Genomic DNA, 17,748 nt, shown 5'->3' with positions numbered 1-17,748 from the left:
CTCTCTTCTAGAAACTTGTTCCTCCATTGTTGCAAAAGTTGTGGGGCATGAAAGATTGTCTTTCACTTTAATTTAAAACAAAATCAAAGGTCCTTCGGTTACTCCCAAGGGTGGTGCCGGGCTAGTTTGGGTATTCAAGTATTCTGTGAGAATACTTTACTATTATTCATTATTTTATTATTATTTTTCTCTAATATTCAATATTTTATCATTAATTTTTACTACTGTTAGTCTATTCATATAATACCTGAAAATACTTCGTTATCCAAACGCAACCTTATGGTCTTTGGATTATTCGTAAGTGGTTTAACTTGTGTTAGATCCCGGATTTGAATCCGAATATAAAATTATAAATTTATTTTTGGTTATTGGTATTAGCTACCTGAAGATTCGTAAGGATGGGATATAAGCTATGTCTCAAACTATTATTACATCTAGGTATGGAAACCTCTTCCTGTGATCTCTTTCTACATTTTTTTTTTATCCAAAAAAGAAAGAGATAAAGGCTTTGACCCTTCTGTAAGGACTAAGGATGGGTAAGCAAGCCCACTTGGTTGGCCGTTGGCATTTGGGCTCAAACTCTCACTAGCAGTGTAATGAGAGTCTGTACCGATCCTAAATGTTGGCAATCCCGCGTCCGAACAGCAAAATCATTTCGTGACAAAATAGCAATCATCTTAAGTCAAATTGCCAATGGTCTTCCTCTCTTCTCATTGGCCTATACAGTCAAGATTATTCAACCCATAACCTTAAATCATTTGTGAAATCATGTTTAATTTTCCATGTCTGACTTGACTGACTTCAGCAAAGTGATATATATCCCTCTCATATTTCTGGGACTTCTTCATCTCGCATTCATTGATTGTGGCAGAGAAGAGACTCCAGGAAGCTCTGGTGTTCGCAGCTTTGGTTGATGGGTAAGGTTTTTTGCTCGGAATTAGATGATGGTGGTGGTCTTGATCTCATGGGACTACTCCTGGCGTTGGTCATAGCTATGACTCTCATGATCATCTGCACTACTCCCCGTCCGAGGCGGGCTGTAATTGTTTATCATTGTCGCTAACCGCCGGTGTTCTTGGCCAAACATGCTCATTCTACCATGTTTTTGTCCTGTCTGAGTTTCTAATTGTTGTTTGAACGTATTTGGTGTCTAAACTTATGTCCTTGAGAAATTTCATAGCATCGATAGCTGGCTTTAGTTGATGATATATATAGTAGTTCATGAGACGATTGCTATATGTGGGGTGACTGCTATAAATCGTGTGGTTTGTAATTTGTAGACTTGCTGTAAAAAATGTTTTACCACAGAAAGTTCTCAATTTTATGGAATGATATTGGTATGATCCCGTTTAATACATGGGCAAACATGTTTTCTGATAGAATTATGTTATATATTTATTACGTTCTTATCTTACTTTCCCAGCACGAGGACTGCTCTAAACTGAACACAGATCGATTAACAATTGGATACAAGAATGAAATGGATTAAATCGTCTAGCATGAGAAATAATATTCTTCATCCTAGGATGATTTTTTTTATTATTATTATTTTTTTATCATAAGTAGTTTTATCCACATCAATCATTGAGAATAACTTTAATTGATAAACATTTTTTTTTTTTAACGTCGGAAAACCTTTTCAAGACAAGACCTTTCGTACCCATCCTTGTAGAGTAAACTCTAGTCCCGTGCACCGCACCCTCAAAAGTTTTTCTATATGAAACTCGTTAAATCGCTAAAATTGATATACAAATTGCCAACTTCTCTATGAAATCACAATTCTTTTCGTCAATTGACCATTAATGCAAAAGTAGCTAGATTTATCCATAAACAACAAGGAAAATAAAAGGGGCAGCAGGGCGGGGGTAGAAGGCAAAGAAAAAACTCCGGGTAGTTCAACTTAGTTTTTGGTTGAATTTTGTATAGTCTCCAACAGATGCTCAATTCTATACTTCATAACAGGCTGGCCTGCCCGCGTCTTTTTGAACATCTTTTCCTTCGTGGCCTTCCTCCGAGCTTCAGCTTTCTCCCTTTGTTCCTTCTTTGCCTGATTAAGAGCCTCCATCTCAATCCTTGCCTTCTCTTTCTGTTCATGTTTCTTCTCATACAATTCTTTCAAACTGGGTATACTGTTATTCTTGCTGTTCTTGTTCTTCCTCCTCATTATTCTTCCATCTTCTGTTTCAATCTCATCCTGCAGTGACAGTTAGAATGGTAGTGACTTAAGAGTCCAACCTTCATGTGCAACGGCAGATCTCATAGTGAGTTGGCTTTTCTTTAACCTTTAAAAGCCAACGACCATTTTTCCTATTAAATCAGCATTCTCAAAAAGTCACAAGACAATGATATGGTATTTAGGAACTGAAATTAGGGCCTAAACCTCAAAATCTGAAAATAAATTAAAAACAACACTAGTGTTATAGTACACAACCAATGAAATTGCAGACGATCATCTATAAAAAGCTTCCAATTTTTGGCACTTTCTTCAGGTCTTAACCCACCGTCAACAAGAAACAAATAAAACAATCCTAACATTCAGATAAAGAAGATATCATATCAAACCTCGAGGGGGTTAATACTTGAGGAAGTATCATGCTTCAGACTTTGTTGCTTCAGCAACCTTTTATACTTTTTCACGTACTTTGCATTCTTATAGAACTCCTGCTGCTTCTCTGACAGATAAAACAGGCACCTGTTAGTCAAAGCTTGCAACAAACCAGGAAAAATAAATCCACGAAATCTTTTGGATTCTCTTTCACAACATAACAGATGAGAGATGGTAGATGAATCATTGTTGCTCAGAACTTATACCGCATATCGCACAATGATTTTGTGGTCCATTCATGGATTTAGTTGCTTTTATGTATATCAAACCAATGCAGTTCTTGTTTAAAACCAGTTCTCCTGTCATTTCTCGTCTTAGTTTTTTAAAACAACTATAATCACCTTCTCTGAAAATAAATTTCTGTATACTCCTTTCTGAACATATTTTTCGATGAGAAATACTTTAACCACAAAGAGATTACACAAAAGTAATCCCGTAAACTGCTGTGGTTTGTCAGATTGTAAACTTACTTTTATTGTAAATAGATCTAACAAATCATATGAAGCCACATTAATTTGTAGGATTACTTTTGTGTAATTCTTGTGGCTATAGCACTTCTATTTTCCGATATGCAAATTACAAATATTATTAGCTGGAGCATGCCTATATTTATCCAAAGGGAACAGGTACGGTTGAGCAACAACCCTCAGGTTGGTATTGGGTGCGGTTTTATGAACAAACCAAAAGGGTCAACGGACGAAATCCAGCCCCTGAACCTATGTAGACTAACCTAACTGATGGAACCAAGTTGAACGAATGGCAACTGATTGGTTTTGGTTTGATTGGCTGGCTGGGTTGGGTAATCAAGTTCTGGGAGCTTTTTGATCAAGAGCTCCACACTCTTCGCTTACCATGGAACACCGAGCCTTATTCACTCTGCTGCTGATCAAAATGGACTTTTGGGCCTCCTTGATGGCCAATTGCTTCCTTTGAGCCTTGCCTTGGCAGTTTGTAAGTGCAAGTCATATAGAGCAAAGGTTCAAGAAATGAGGGGCAAGTAGGTCAGACTTGTTTGAGTGCTGTGAGGGAATGGGCATGGAGGGAGGAAATTTATGGGGAGTGGAAGTCAGTTGGATCAAGCCCATACTACCAACCCTTGTCAGCACCTTTGAATTGATGCCAACTTGTCACTTGCTTGTAATGGACTGACATTCGTTGGTATCCTTTAAAATTGGGGGCTTGAGCAATATTTGGGTCATCTTTAAGAACAGAAGAATCAAGAACATCCATGGTGTCCCCCCTCTTCCTATTCAGTGCTCAAAGGTTTGAAGTTACTGCCCGGTTTGAGAAAACAGCCAATATTTGACACAATGTATATCATGCCCACGGGAGGCCAGACCACATCATACTACGCCCTATGCAGCTCAGCAAACAACTTAAAACAGAGAGAAAAGGCATCCAAACCAGAAAACCCATTATGCAAAGTCAATTGCAGCTGGGTACATTATATCAGCAAGTTTTTCAATCATAGTTTTGTAGTATTAAACTAAAAAGTTGTAAAAAAAAGAAAGTATTAAACTAAAAACTTCTTAAAAAAAGTACATTTGTGCCCAATATTACGAACCCTGGATCAAACATCTATTGTACAGCTTAATTCTCTGTCGTATTAAAGGCCTAGGGCGTCCAAGTCCCGTAGATGCTCTTTAAAAAAAAGCGGGACCCATCATGAAAAAATGAATTTTTTTTTTCACATAGGTGCCACCATTTTTTCAAAAGGCCTGCTTTGGTTTCCACGCCGATGTAACATTACTCTGCCAGAAACTTTCTTAATACTCTGTGTTGTGGAAATTACTGGCATCCTATAGAATTCATGGCAATTCAGTCACTTCCTGGTCATAGTATCTTCCACCGTGAAACATGTAAATAGCCCATTTGAAAAACAGTAGTAAAGCTAAAGATTTTTTTTTCATATCCTTCGATCTCCTCATCAAAAACCCGGAAATTTAGATAGGCAAACAACAATGTCAATTCCCACTACTCTTGCAGAGCAAACAAACGAGCAAAAAAGATAAAGAAAAAAAAAGATAAAGAAGCCAATACAATAGCTCTGAAATGAAATAAAGACCTTGTAATGAACCCAATACAGTGGGTTGGGCTTGATGGGCCCTAGAGGTTGTTGCACTTTTACTTTATTTGAATTGTTAAGTTGTTGACCCATGGCCTTAGTTATGGTGTTTGTAGAAATTTGGCCCATGGCCTTCTTTTGGTGGCTGACGATTATAGGAGGGGTGTCTTCAAGTATATATAGAGGGAAGGGGGTAGTTGGAGAGGACATTCTGGAATTTCTGTGGAGTCTTGTAGTTTTTCATTTGGAGGAATTGGGGACCTCGAATACCCCAAAGCATATGAATTCAGTTAGGGGTGAAAACTGACCCCATCGGCGTGGTTTTGGGGCAAAACAGACGCCGACCGATACAACATTTTTGGGGGAGGAAACCGGCCGAAACCGGTCAATGGGGAGGAGAAATACCGGCCGTCTCGACACTGTTAGTTCACGGTCGGTTCATCGGTGAGCTTCGTCTGAGAGAGAGAGAGAGAGAGAGAGAGAGAGAGAGAGAGAGAGAAATGAGATCGCGGCTCTGGGAAGAATTTGACGAAGAAGACAACCTAATTTAGAAACGATGTCGTCGTTCTACTTAATTTTTTTTTAATACGTTATTAATAAAACGATGCTGTTTGGTTTAATACCAAAAGGCATAGTATAATGACCGCCTAGCCGCTCGCCGAACCATTGCGGAATACTCCAACACCTCCATAGACACTGCCACATGGCTTGGAATGCTGGGTTCGCCTGTTGTCACCATCGCAATTTCTCCTTGTCTGTGGCTCAGTCCCAAAACGTTGGCCAACAACATACCCACCAACTTCTTCTCCTCCCTTGGTCTTAGCCATCATAACATACCCTGCCGAGGATCCTCGTTTCCCTGAGATCTTCGAGTCCGATTGGTGTTACTTAGATAAAATTCACGTTACCCTATGTGATGTGCATGGTCTCAGAACTGGGTCGTTTGAAGGCCATTAGTGTAAAGCAATGGAAGATTTTCGAGGACACATCTTTGGTCCATTTAAACTGAATCTGGAATTTGAAGAGGCCGACGATGTTGCCTTCTCAGTTCATGGTCTTCGGAGTGTCTTCCTCACTCGTTACTATATGTGTAATGGCCAGCACAATTCAGAACCTTGTGGGAAAGATATGGCTAACACAGAAACAGAGAGGTCAGATGATAGTGATGAAGATGATTATGAAGATAGTTTTATTGATGATGATGATTATGAAGAGATCGAAGCTGATATTATTGTGGCAGCACTGCCCATGGATGAAGGATGTACCACCGCATTTGGTTTGATGAAGATTGATGAAGCAGGCTGCATTATTGAGTTTGCAGAGAATTTTAAGGGTAAGAAATATTTTCCTCCTTAGTTGCTTGATGCTTTGCCCCTTAAAGTGGTCTTTAAGCCCCTTTGATAGAGGAAAAGAAGGAAACCCTGTAGGAAAGAATTTGGAATGTGGAGTGACGAGTGGGTTTGATGTGAGAACTGGGATGGGGTTAAATATAGTTCTCTACAGTACACTTTTGGCCAGGAATGCTTCTCGTAGATATGAGTTGAAGCTTCCAAGTCATTACCATGTTTCACCTCAAGAAACTGAGAGAGCATCTGATTAATATCTGAAAAATGGTATCCATCGAATTGCTGGCAAAGAGACCCTTGAAGTGGGTCATGTAACTTTCGGCTGGAATGGGAACTGTTCTGGATATTTTAACCCAACACTGGAGGAATACATGGAAATACCAAGTGATTCCAAAATTACATTCAAGGTCCAGCCAAAGATGAAGACCGTGGGAATTACCGAAAAAGTGAGAGATGCTAAACTTAGCTGTAAATTCGACCAGGTGCGTGTCATTCTACCGAATGATGACATGGTGGGGCATACGGGCGACATTGATGCTACAATTGTGGCTTGCAAGGCTGCTGATGAGGTTGTCAAGATAACTCTTGCAGCAATAAAGCAAGTGGGAGAAACTTACGCTGAAATTGTGGAATCATATCTTGGTAAGTCCGTTACAAAGGCTGTGATTATTCTTATTAGAGCGATGAACCCGAACACCACATCTCTTGCACTGAGGTACTTTCAACAGAGGCTGGAACCAAACAGTGATCTTTTGCAGAGAATGATTTCTATGGGGAAGCTGCTGTTGCTGCTGCTGTCAAGGAACGTCACTGCTGCACTGTGTTGTCTTGGTCAACAAAGGTCCACAACTTAATCCATGGGCAGGTTAAGGTTGACTCTAGGGGGGAGTGATCTTAAAGAATTTCACCACCAGAGACGAAGTGGTATTGTATTTTCAGCCATGTGTTTTGGTTGGAGTTGGTGCAGGGAATGGAAATGTAAACAATGTCGCTGAGGAACCGAAAGATTCTGAGGACTAGAATCTCAGTCATGGAGTTGCATCACTTCTCTGAACCTTGAGGACAAGGTTCTTTGAAGGGGTGGACAATGTAATGAACCCAATTAAGTTGGTTGGGCTTAATGGTCCCCCCTAGCTAGGTTGTTTGCACTTTAATTTGAAGTGTTAAGTTGTTTACCCATGGCCTTAGTTATGGTGTTTGTAGAAATTTGGACCATGGCCTTCTTTTGGTGGCCGACGATTATTGGAGGGGTGGCTTCAAGTATATAGAGGGAATGGGGTAGTTGGAGAGGACATTCTGGAATTTCTGTGGAGTCTTGTAGTTTTTCGGAGGAATTGGGGTCCTCGAATACCCCAAAGCGTATGAATTCCGTAGCATTTCTATCATCTCCTTCTCTTTTCATAGTTTTCTCTATTTCCCATTGTCATTCGGTCTATACAATCTGTGAGGTTCATAACAGACCCCAACTATTATAGAACACTAATCTTCAAAGTACATGCAGCAGAATATTAAAAAAAAAAAAAAAAAGAAACAAAATAAAGCACATATACGTACTTATCAGAGCTGGGTTGTAGAAATTGCTCGTTGATTTGGCATTAGCAAAGGCCTCGAGCGAAAGGCCACCCCCGCCCAACCTCTGTATGTTCTTTTTCTTCCTATTGTTTTGCATTTTGATCGATTCTGCGCCGTCGATTTTCACTCTGCTTTCCTTATCTTTGGGCTTCCTACTCTTCATTGCGGCAAAGGAGTTTTGTGAAGATTGGGTGAAAACAGCGAAGGAACGGGGGAGATAGGAAAACGGAATTGGAAACCCTAGCTTGCAATTTCGGAGGGCTATTCCACAGAATTATTACATGAGTAGTTAATAGTTATACTCATCTGCCATCTACTCCACATATACCACGTGGTATTTAATTTTTTTTTTTTTTAAACACATGCATTTTTTTAAAGAACATTGGAGTTATTTTATCTATATGTAAATACAAAAACATATTTGCATATAACTAGATCATTAAATTGACTATATTAGATTATATATATATATATATACAAATATTTTCATAGCTATGAACAATGCACTATTTACTTCTCAAATATTATTTTAACAATACACATTATATTTTTTATTATTATATTTGTATTATTAATGCCAAATGAATGTAATGTGTGCTAATTATAAAATATATATAAAAAAATTAATTTTATGAAAAAAAATTAATAATAATAATATATTTATTATTATTTTGACTCAAAAATACATAATTCAATGTGAGAGTTTTTGTTGAATGGTAAAGACAATTTCTAAAATATGTAATTTTGCATTTACATATAAAAAAAACCAATGCTAATACTCTAAGAAAAAATCTACTTCCAATCAACATTGTGCAATAGGCGCAAGTCTTATGAGTGATTTGGATTCAGAGATGAGTTGAGATAGGTTGAGATGGTTTATAAATAGTAGAATAAAAGTTGAATTATTTATTATATTTTGTGTGAAAATTTGAGAAAGTTGTAATGATGAGATAAGATGAGATGAGTTGATGTGAGTTTTGAATGCAAACGAGGCCTTAACGTAAGTTGTCCACATGGTTTAATGAAATAGCTGTGTTTCACTGCAGATGGGTGTTTGACGGGAGGAGATACAAGTGTTCGCAGTAATATCCTATTGATGAAACAAATTTTACAATATCCCAAACAGGGTCATTTACAGATGGGACTGCCACTCGTTTTAGAACCTCCTTCCTCTCAAGATCCGTGGTGATTTGGAGCTTAAGACCAAATAAAAACTTCTAAGGTCCAGATAGCTACAAAGGGATGAGAATTGGAAACACCCCTAAAAGAATTGCTAAAAAATGAAGAATTAAAAAAATCTATGAGAATCAAATGGTTTTGTGGAGAAAGAATATTGAAAAATAAATCCCAAACCAAAAGAAAAATCAATAGGAATAAATCACCGTCCCTGCAAGAATGAGAAAGCTTTTTGACAAAAAAGCAGAAAAATGGAGCATATTAGAATATTCAAATGGAAGATCCATGAATGAAGAGACATAGATAAAAGAGCCAAAGGAAATGAAAACTTTAAAAGAAGAGAGAAATCCAATGGGTAATTTTACGGCATTCAGGACCGCTGAGTGCTAATCCATTTGCTGAAGCTCAAAGAGAGAGAAGGAGAACGTTGGCTGCAAAGTTGTAGAAATGAAAATAAACTGCATATGGGTTTGTGAACTGAGGGAGGGAGAGAGGAGATATCGGCCTTGGGTTCACTGCAAATTGGTTTGAGAACTGAGGGAACTGAGGGAGGGAGAGAGGAGATTTGCTCGGGTACTGGAATTGGAACTCTTCTGCAATGAAACAAAACAATAGTGAAATGCTGCCCTTTTTTCTCATTTCTCATTGACACACGCCATGTCAAATGTCGATTGCACGACGACTCCCACCAACGACGATTGTATGTATTAATTCCCAAAGCACGTTCTTCCTTCCTACTTCACCCTCTGCCAGCTTCACCCCTCCGTCTAGGACAACCGCCCTTGTTGAGCTCAGGATCGACAAGAACGGCCACATTTTGTCTTCACCCTAAATACCCAAAACTCACCGCTAGGTTAACTCCGACGAGAAGAAGCTAGGAGAGCATCTTTGTCTACTATTCAACTCACACAGGTTTTCACTGCAAAGTTCTTCATTGTCGTCATTCTATTAATTATTAGTAGATTTTGAAAAATTATTGTTTAGAAAATGTCTTACATGGAGCTCGGAAACAAACATCTTTTTTGAGGTTACACTTTTGCATGAAATGGGTGGGACTTGGGAGGAATTTATTGACTTTTAAGTTATTTTCCTCACTCGATATTGAAATCAATGGAGGACATATACGGGCTCGACTCTGTACACCTAGCATGAAATGCATTATAAGATGGTGAAAATAATGTTTCTTTTTCAAATGTTAAGAACTTCTTTTAGGAGTAGTTCAAGATGAGGTTTTAGACATGGTGATTACTTTGTTGAATAAAGAATTTTACTCAATAGGAGATCATGAATCTCGACTTGGCTCACTGACAAAAATATATATGGATGACTTGTTGCAGTTGGTAAATGATCTGGGAATGGGCTTTTGTAAAAAAAAAAAAAACACAAATAATCTGAGTTATCCCTTCTACACTAAGAAAGACATTTTTAGTTATCGAAATTGAAGGTGTCAAAAAAATTCGATTTTTAGTTATCGAAATTGAACTGAAGTATCATTTTAAGGATTATTTAACCACCATGCTTTTAAACTGAAGTATTTATTTCCTGGATTTAAGTTGAAGACTTATGTTTAACTAACCACCATGCTTTTAACATACTCATATGAAGAATGATTTATCCATTTCTGTTTAGTAATATTATCCTCAAAACTCAGTTAAAACAGTGGGATGGACAAAAAGGAAGATGAAATGCCATCTAGGCCTTCTACATCGATTTCACCGACTCATGTATGATACATATTGGTCATTTGGAAATGTCGTTATGTTCGCTATTGACATTTAGTTAATGTGTTTTTTTATCTTTGTATTATAGGGATATTATGGTCCAAGGTACTACCCACCATTTATGATGCCTCAAAATGCATATCCAAATCCATATACATACACTTGCGGTAGCCAGGTAGATTCCTTTTAAGGTTTTTAAAAAACAAATTCCAATGTGCATTTGGAATTGTTTAACATCATATCTAATTACAGCCTCCGTTGATGCCATCTTTAACACCAAGGATGCCCTACCCTCCGTCAAGTAATCCAGAAGAGTTAACACAAGTTCAACATACCTTCCGGGTAGATTCCTTTTAAACTTTTTTACTTTATTTTTTTCCTTACATGCATTTGAGATGTTTTAACACACTGTGTCTAATTACAGCCTCTGTCAATGCCACCTTTTGCACCAACAATGTTCTACCCTCCATTGAGTAATCCGGAGGAGTCAACATGAGCTCAACATACCTTCCATCCAAGTAGATTCATTTTATTAAACTTTTTTTTTTCTTACATGCATTTGAGATGTTTTCTTACTTGCAAGTATTCGAATGAACAAGAATTTTGGAGCACTTGTTGATGCAGGGGGTTCGAGAATCTTAAATTTCAAGAGAAAGATTGTCGGAATTATATTGACAAAACCAGACACTTAAGGCTGGGTAAGGGTGGTAGCGAAGTACTTAGTGACTACTTTGAGAGGATGAGGAAGATGAATGATGGCTTTCTTTCTGTGATGGATGTGGATGATAAGTTGAGACTAAGAAACGTATTCTGGGCTAACGCAAGAAGTTGAGCGTCGTATGAGTATTTTGGAGATATGATCACCTTCGATACGATGTACCTGACAAATATTTACGGTATGCCTTTTACTTCTTTTGTTGGGGTAAATCATCATGGGAAGTTCATACTGTTAGAGGCTGACTTGATTTCAAGCGAGGATACAACTACTTTTGTTCTGAGCATGGTTGCAATGCATGGATGGTCAGTCTCCAAAAGTAATCATAATAGACTAAGATAGGACAATGAAGAGTGCTATTGCGATAGTATTCCTAGAAACTTGCTATAGATATTGTCTATGACATATCATGCGGAAACTACTCAAGAAATTGGGATCCCACTCCCAATTCAACACAGGTTGAAGACTTCCATTCAAAGTGTCATATATGATTTACAAACCTGTGCAAAATTTAAGGATAAGTGGGAGAAACTGATTCAGAAGTATGATCTTGGTGATAATGCATGGGTGGAAGGACTGTACAACGAGAGATCGTTCTGGGTACCAGTTTACTTGAAGGGTGTATTTTGGACTGGTATGAGCACAACAAAACGATTTGAAAGCATGAATACTTTCTTCGATAAGTTTGTGCATTCTAGTACCATTCTCACAAATACAAAAAAGTTAACATCCATTACCATACTCAAATCATTCCACATTTACAAAATATTCATAGATAATTCTGCAATTACAATAACGGTTGAAAGATACATATACAATTAATGGTAACACGATACATCTATCATTCGAACAAACAAAAAAATATTACAATAGAACACACTCAATATAGACACAATAATATATGTGTACATCTATTCTCTACGATCCGCCTTCGAAGTTTGTCCTCTTGCTTGTGCAGATCATTCTCTCTATGTATTAGTTTATCTTTTTTTCTCTGCACCTCATACTCATGGAACAATAAATCATCCTCTCTCTTTTGGAGTGCATTCTCTCGTCATAAACTTCTCCTCTACCAGTTGAAATATATTAGCTCATATGAAGAATTGACAACTTGCTTCTCCCTGCATACAATTCAAGAATTTCAAACATTAAAATATGACAAATTGTTAACGCAATAAAAATTATTTACAAAATAAAAATTTGGCTTATTGTCTTATACTTCGAACTTCGAGCAAGCATAAAACTCTATTCTTGGATTTTTGCTAGTTTGGTAGGTCTTTAGTGGTGCTTTCAAACAACACCAACAAATTGATGATTCCATTTGAAACGCATCAATTACATATGATGATGATTGACTTGATGTTATAGCTGATCTAAATGAGAATCATAAATGACAGTGAAAACAATGAGGAAAATGTCCATATTGGAAAAAATCGATTAAAAACACAAAGTTTACTTTAGACTGCATTTATTTAATATTCCATTAAAATCCTGATAAATGGGAAGCCCATGCATCACTGGATATGTAAATAAATCTTTCATTGGTGAGTGCTAAGTAAAATGGAAAAGGCAAAGTCATTCAGAAACACGTGGTGCTTGATTGTAGCAAAGAATAAGGAGATAACTAAGATTAACATGTGTAGCAAATTAACAAACTTATAAGTATCCTTAAAGCTTTGTGGAATTGTCTTGAAAATGCTAAAGACAAGGACTTTTGGCTTGCAAAAACTCATTAATGAGTAATTAATTGGTAATGGGCAACCAAAATAACACTGTTATTTTTCTAGTGCTATTATTGTTGTCTTTTCTAGAAAGCTGGCTGCAAGAAAACTCCACTTCTGCTAATAATTATATTTCAAAAACTCCTTTTGGAACACCTATATAGATTCTATTGGAGAACTAGTTCCAGTCTCCCCAAGTCAACATCTAGGGAGAGTTAAAAAGTCTTGAATTATTCAGCATGTAAAACATGAGGGCCAGTTCGATAATTTGCTAGACTCTTTAACCACTATTCTCTTCATGTCAAAACTCGTGGTTTTGCTTGCCAATTCTAGTGCAAAGAAAAGAGAATCACATGAAGTCTAGAGCATAAATGTGGAGGAGCCAAAAGATAGGAAAGATAATTTGAATGTGAACTTGGATGAGCCGTCCATTAGAGTATTAATGTAAAAATAAAGTCAAAGATCCAACCACTAAAATAGAAAAGTAAAAAAAAGCCTCACAAATCTACTAGAAAATGTAAAAATGATATATAAAACTCCCTAATGAGATAAATGTGACATAATTCTTGTCCGTCTCATTTGAGAGTTTTTGATTCTCATTTTCACCGATCTTTAATCATATATGGAAGTTTGATTTCATGTCTAATTAGGATGTCCAAAATGTCTTGTATGAACTTTAAGACTTTATAAGATCGTGCGAGGAATCTAGTAGATACATTTGGGATGATTTTCCTATCTCTTCTTGTTTTGAAAATATCCCAATTCATATTTAAAGTAAAGAGATGAACAAAATAAAGGTGTTCCTAGAAATCAAATAAAGGTGATTCAAAATCTGGCTTGATTCAACTGCTTCAAACTTTCCACACACACACAAAATGAATACGAACTTCAATCAGTAACACAATGAAAAGTACGTTGACTCCCATTTTTTTTCAATTTTTGATTTGGATGAGGACGATGTGGCTTCAAGAACAAAACCCAGAAATCAAGCATAAGTCTATTAGAACTACAAATCAAAAATAAAAAACCCAGCTGAGAAACCATAAATCGTGCAATAATAGCCTACAAATCGGAAATAAGCATAACCCTAACTCAGAAATCATAATCGTGCAATAACATAGATCTAGGGTTCTGGTTGGTGAGCATACATCTCAAATCTTATTGGATCAAGCGAACGTCACGGGGGGAGAGGGATGCGCAACCACCCACATGGATTTCCCTAGTGTTAGGGCTACTTTGTGAAGTGGATTTTGAGGGGGATTTCTCATATCTGTTAGGACTTTTCTCGAGGGATGGTGTCGACGGGGGAGAGAGATTATCGGCTACTAGACCATTTTGAAATGGACCGGGTTTGCCACATCATAAGTGTGTGGTGTGTGATCACAGACCGGCCTAGGAATAGAATTTCTCTTATTACATAGCTTTTGGTCCTGAATTTATAAAAACACGACATATAACGTGGATTTCCTTTCCCATAACCGATGCTTACTGTAAATCCTACGTTGTCTTCGGCACTTAGATAGTTAAACGACACTAATTTCAGACCATTAAAATGGCTCGACTTGTTGTGTTGGGTTATCCACTAACAGATCAGTGATTAGTAGGCTTGTTACCCAGGACCCCCACATCATTGATTAGGTTGGGTTATCCACTAACATAACAGTGATTGTGTTGGTTTTTTTTTGTTCCTGCACTTGGCCTAGTCTTATGCGGGCGGGTGGATTGATCCACAAGTCATTCGACCATCAAAGACAAAGATTGAGAGTGAAATATAGATGGAGATTCACGATATCAGCCATGGAGACAGAGTTGTGAGTTTCTCAGCAGACCAACGACCACGACATGGCCTTGTGTTTCTTAGCTATTGTTTAGAAGAGGGTTTATAAACAAAGAGAGTATTCATTTATGAGGACTAGATCGATCGATTTCTTATCAATAATGTACTAATAACTTACTTTTGATAAGATGTAGTGTAACACCCCCTTCCCGTAGGCTAAGAGTGTAACGTGTTTTTCATAAAATAAACCCGGCAAGATTTCTCATTTTTAATAAATGAACTTAGAATTTATTTTGTAGAAAACTGTCTAATAAAATGTCTTCAAAAATCTTAAATGAATAAAATTTTTGTCATAAAAGCAATTTTATTCTAGAAGGTCTGAAACTAAATCAACTGCTTTTCCTAATCCTGGCCTGCCTGCTCGTATTCATCATCATCACTTGGATGGTTTAAAACATGAAAACATACTAAAATGAGTCGAAGACTCAGCAAGAAATCCATCACAACGTAAACATAATAAATATAAGATTTTTAGAAAAGTTTTCATGTTGAGAGCTTAAAATTCATGACTATTCATATTGATACTTATGTTATGCATGATTTGATTTATCTGACTTAACGGACTGATTTGATTGGCCAACACACTTAACCCTGTGTGTGAGGTTGTGCATCGGCCCCACTAAGGGTGGGCAGCGGGGTGCCGCCGCCCATGCGGGGGCGGGGGGCGGGATGACCCCAGTAGGGCCCCGGCCCCGGCCCCGCTCCATATATATAAATTATATATATATAAATAAATATATTGTATATAGATATATACAATTTATTAAAGACTTAAAATTGTATTCAATTCATTGGATTGCCTTGACCTCTTAGGCCAACCTTTATATAGGATGCCAATGCAATACAATAATCATCCTTAAATAATGTGAGACTTACTACTAAGTCTCACATTATTTAAGGATGATTATTGTATTGCATTGGCATCCTATATAAAGGCTGGCCTTGGAAGCCAATGCAATCCAAAATCTAACTCTAATGAATTTTAAGTTCTTTTTATATTTATAAATTTTAATTTATTATTTAAATTGTATTATAATTTTGGTCTACAAAAGTATTTTTAGACCAAAAAACTTTTTTTTAAATACAGTGTGTTGGCCTAGGCAGGGGGCGGGGCGGATGGGGTTTTTTCCCCCCGCCCCCGCCTGCTTCAGCACAAGAGAAAGAGAGGCCTCGAGTCTGCTCTGATTCAAACAGGCCAAGTGGATCGTCAAACTGGCAACTCAGCTTCTCAAGCCAAGACTGTATCCTGGGCGGGCATTGTGCGCGGTAAGTCTATCGATCCCAAACCCAATTACAATTTTTCATTTCAAAAGGGTAGTAGGGAGACATCTTTTGATCATGGGGAAAAACCCCCATCCCCGTCATGGTGCGGGGGAGGGTACCCCCCGCCCCTCACCATGCGGGTATCAACCCTAGGCCCCACATCCTGCTGCAGTAAGGGGAGTCGCTGATAGTATTCTGGCATACTATGGTGGACCACGGTTGAGTCCATGACTTGCACATCCACCCTGAAATTGAACTGCATTGGTACCATGCATCTGAATGGCCATCTGATTAACTGATCTACTCTTATCTTGCACTTGAACTTAAGATGTCTTATGTGTTTTATACACATGAGATGCATGACATAATACATATATAAATATAATTTCTGAATTTGAACATGATGCGGAATGACATGATCGTATGCTATGCTGGATGATATGTTTGCATATGACATTAGTGGTTCATAAATAATGGCTATCAATGAACTGACTTAAATAATACTTATATATAAACTGAACTGTGATGATCCTAATTTATGATTAAATTACTTACCTTGCTGTGCTTTTTTTTTAATATCACTTCGTAACTCGACACCATGCAAGAGAAATAGAGACCGAAAGAACGGTGGCTGGGCTGAGAATCACGATGGTTGCTAGTTGGCTTCCTTTGTGCGTGTGGTGGCGTCGAGATAAGAGAAATGAGACATGGTTGCTGCCATGGCTGATGGTGGTGAGTGCGACAACATAGAGCAACGTGCGGCGGATCTGGGCCGACTGATAGTGCTTGGGTGGTGGTTTATGTGGCTGTCTGGGTGGTTTCTAGCGAGATGGTTGGTGGGTGTATTCCGACGATGACCAGCGGCAAATTCTGGGCCGTCCATAGCTGCTTCGGTGTGGTGGAGACTCGTTGGTTTCTCTTGAACGCAGCGATTCTCTGTTTTGCCGAAGAGGAAACAGGGGATTTGTGTTGGCTATTTATGATGGTCTCCATGATTTCGATTTGTTTGCTTGTGTTTGATGGTGTCTCCACTGTGGTTTATGGCACAACAAGAGCTGAGACGTTTACAGAGGGAGCACAAGTAAGAATGAAAAATTATGCTGACAAAAATAGAACGGAGCGACAGTTTACAGAGGGAGATTGGGTATACCTTCGCCTGCAGCCGTACCGTCAGAAATCAGTGGCGGCTCGCCGAAACATGAAGTTGGCGCCACGCTTTTACGGGCCGTTCAGGGTGGCTCAGAGACTCGGGTTGGTGGCCTACAGACTAGAGTTGCCATCCACGTCGCAGATCCATCCCGTTTTCCATGTGTTGTGCTTAAAGAGGAAGTTAGGAGATCGGATCCAACCATTGGCCACCTTGCCACCCACAAATAGTGACGGCGAGGTGTTACTCGAGCCAGAGGCGGTACGAGATCGACGCATGAGACAGCAAGGAAGAAGGGCAGTGTCCGAAATACTGATCAAATGGATAGGGCTATCGGAGGAAGAAAATAGTTGGGAAAAAGTGTGGAAAATGAGGGCTTTGTATCCACACCTTGTGGACAAGGTTTTTTAAGGGAGGGAGAATGTTAGGGTCCTCGAGGTTGGGAATCCATGGAAGGCAAGATGAGAGCTTTAGGGTTTGTGGTGAGTAGGCTGGAAGACGGAAGTGTGCGAAGTGAAGTGGAGTTCGGGCTTTGGGGATTTTGTGTCTTCAAGAGCTCAAAACGGCACAGCTTTGGATA

General features: G+C 38.3%; 1 protein-coding gene across 1 annotated transcript; it reads right to left on the bottom strand.

Annotated features, from left to right (window-relative positions):
• Positions 1 to 1,738: 1,738 nt before the first annotated feature.
• On the bottom strand, positions 1,739 to 7,866 carry LOC108997981. The gene is made up of 3 exons (XM_018974380.2): positions 7,571 to 7,866; positions 2,563 to 2,672; positions 1,739 to 2,194 (listed from the first exon to the last, which is right to left on the bottom strand). The coding sequence occupies exons 1-3, from the start codon at positions 7,749 to 7,751 to the stop codon at positions 1,901 to 1,903; spliced, it is 585 nt and encodes a 194-aa protein (XP_018829925.1). The 5' UTR covers positions 7,752 to 7,866; the 3' UTR covers positions 1,739 to 1,900.
• Positions 7,867 to 17,748: the final 9,882 nt, after the last annotated feature.

Source organism: Juglans regia, chromosome 8, assembly GCF_001411555.2.
Source record: "Juglans regia cultivar Chandler chromosome 8, Walnut 2.0, whole genome shotgun sequence".
NCBI classification, from domain to species: Eukaryota; Viridiplantae; Streptophyta; class Magnoliopsida; order Fagales; family Juglandaceae; genus Juglans; species Juglans regia.
Note: the sequence above shows the minus strand (reverse complement) of the source record. Positions and strands in the feature narration are given on the sequence as shown.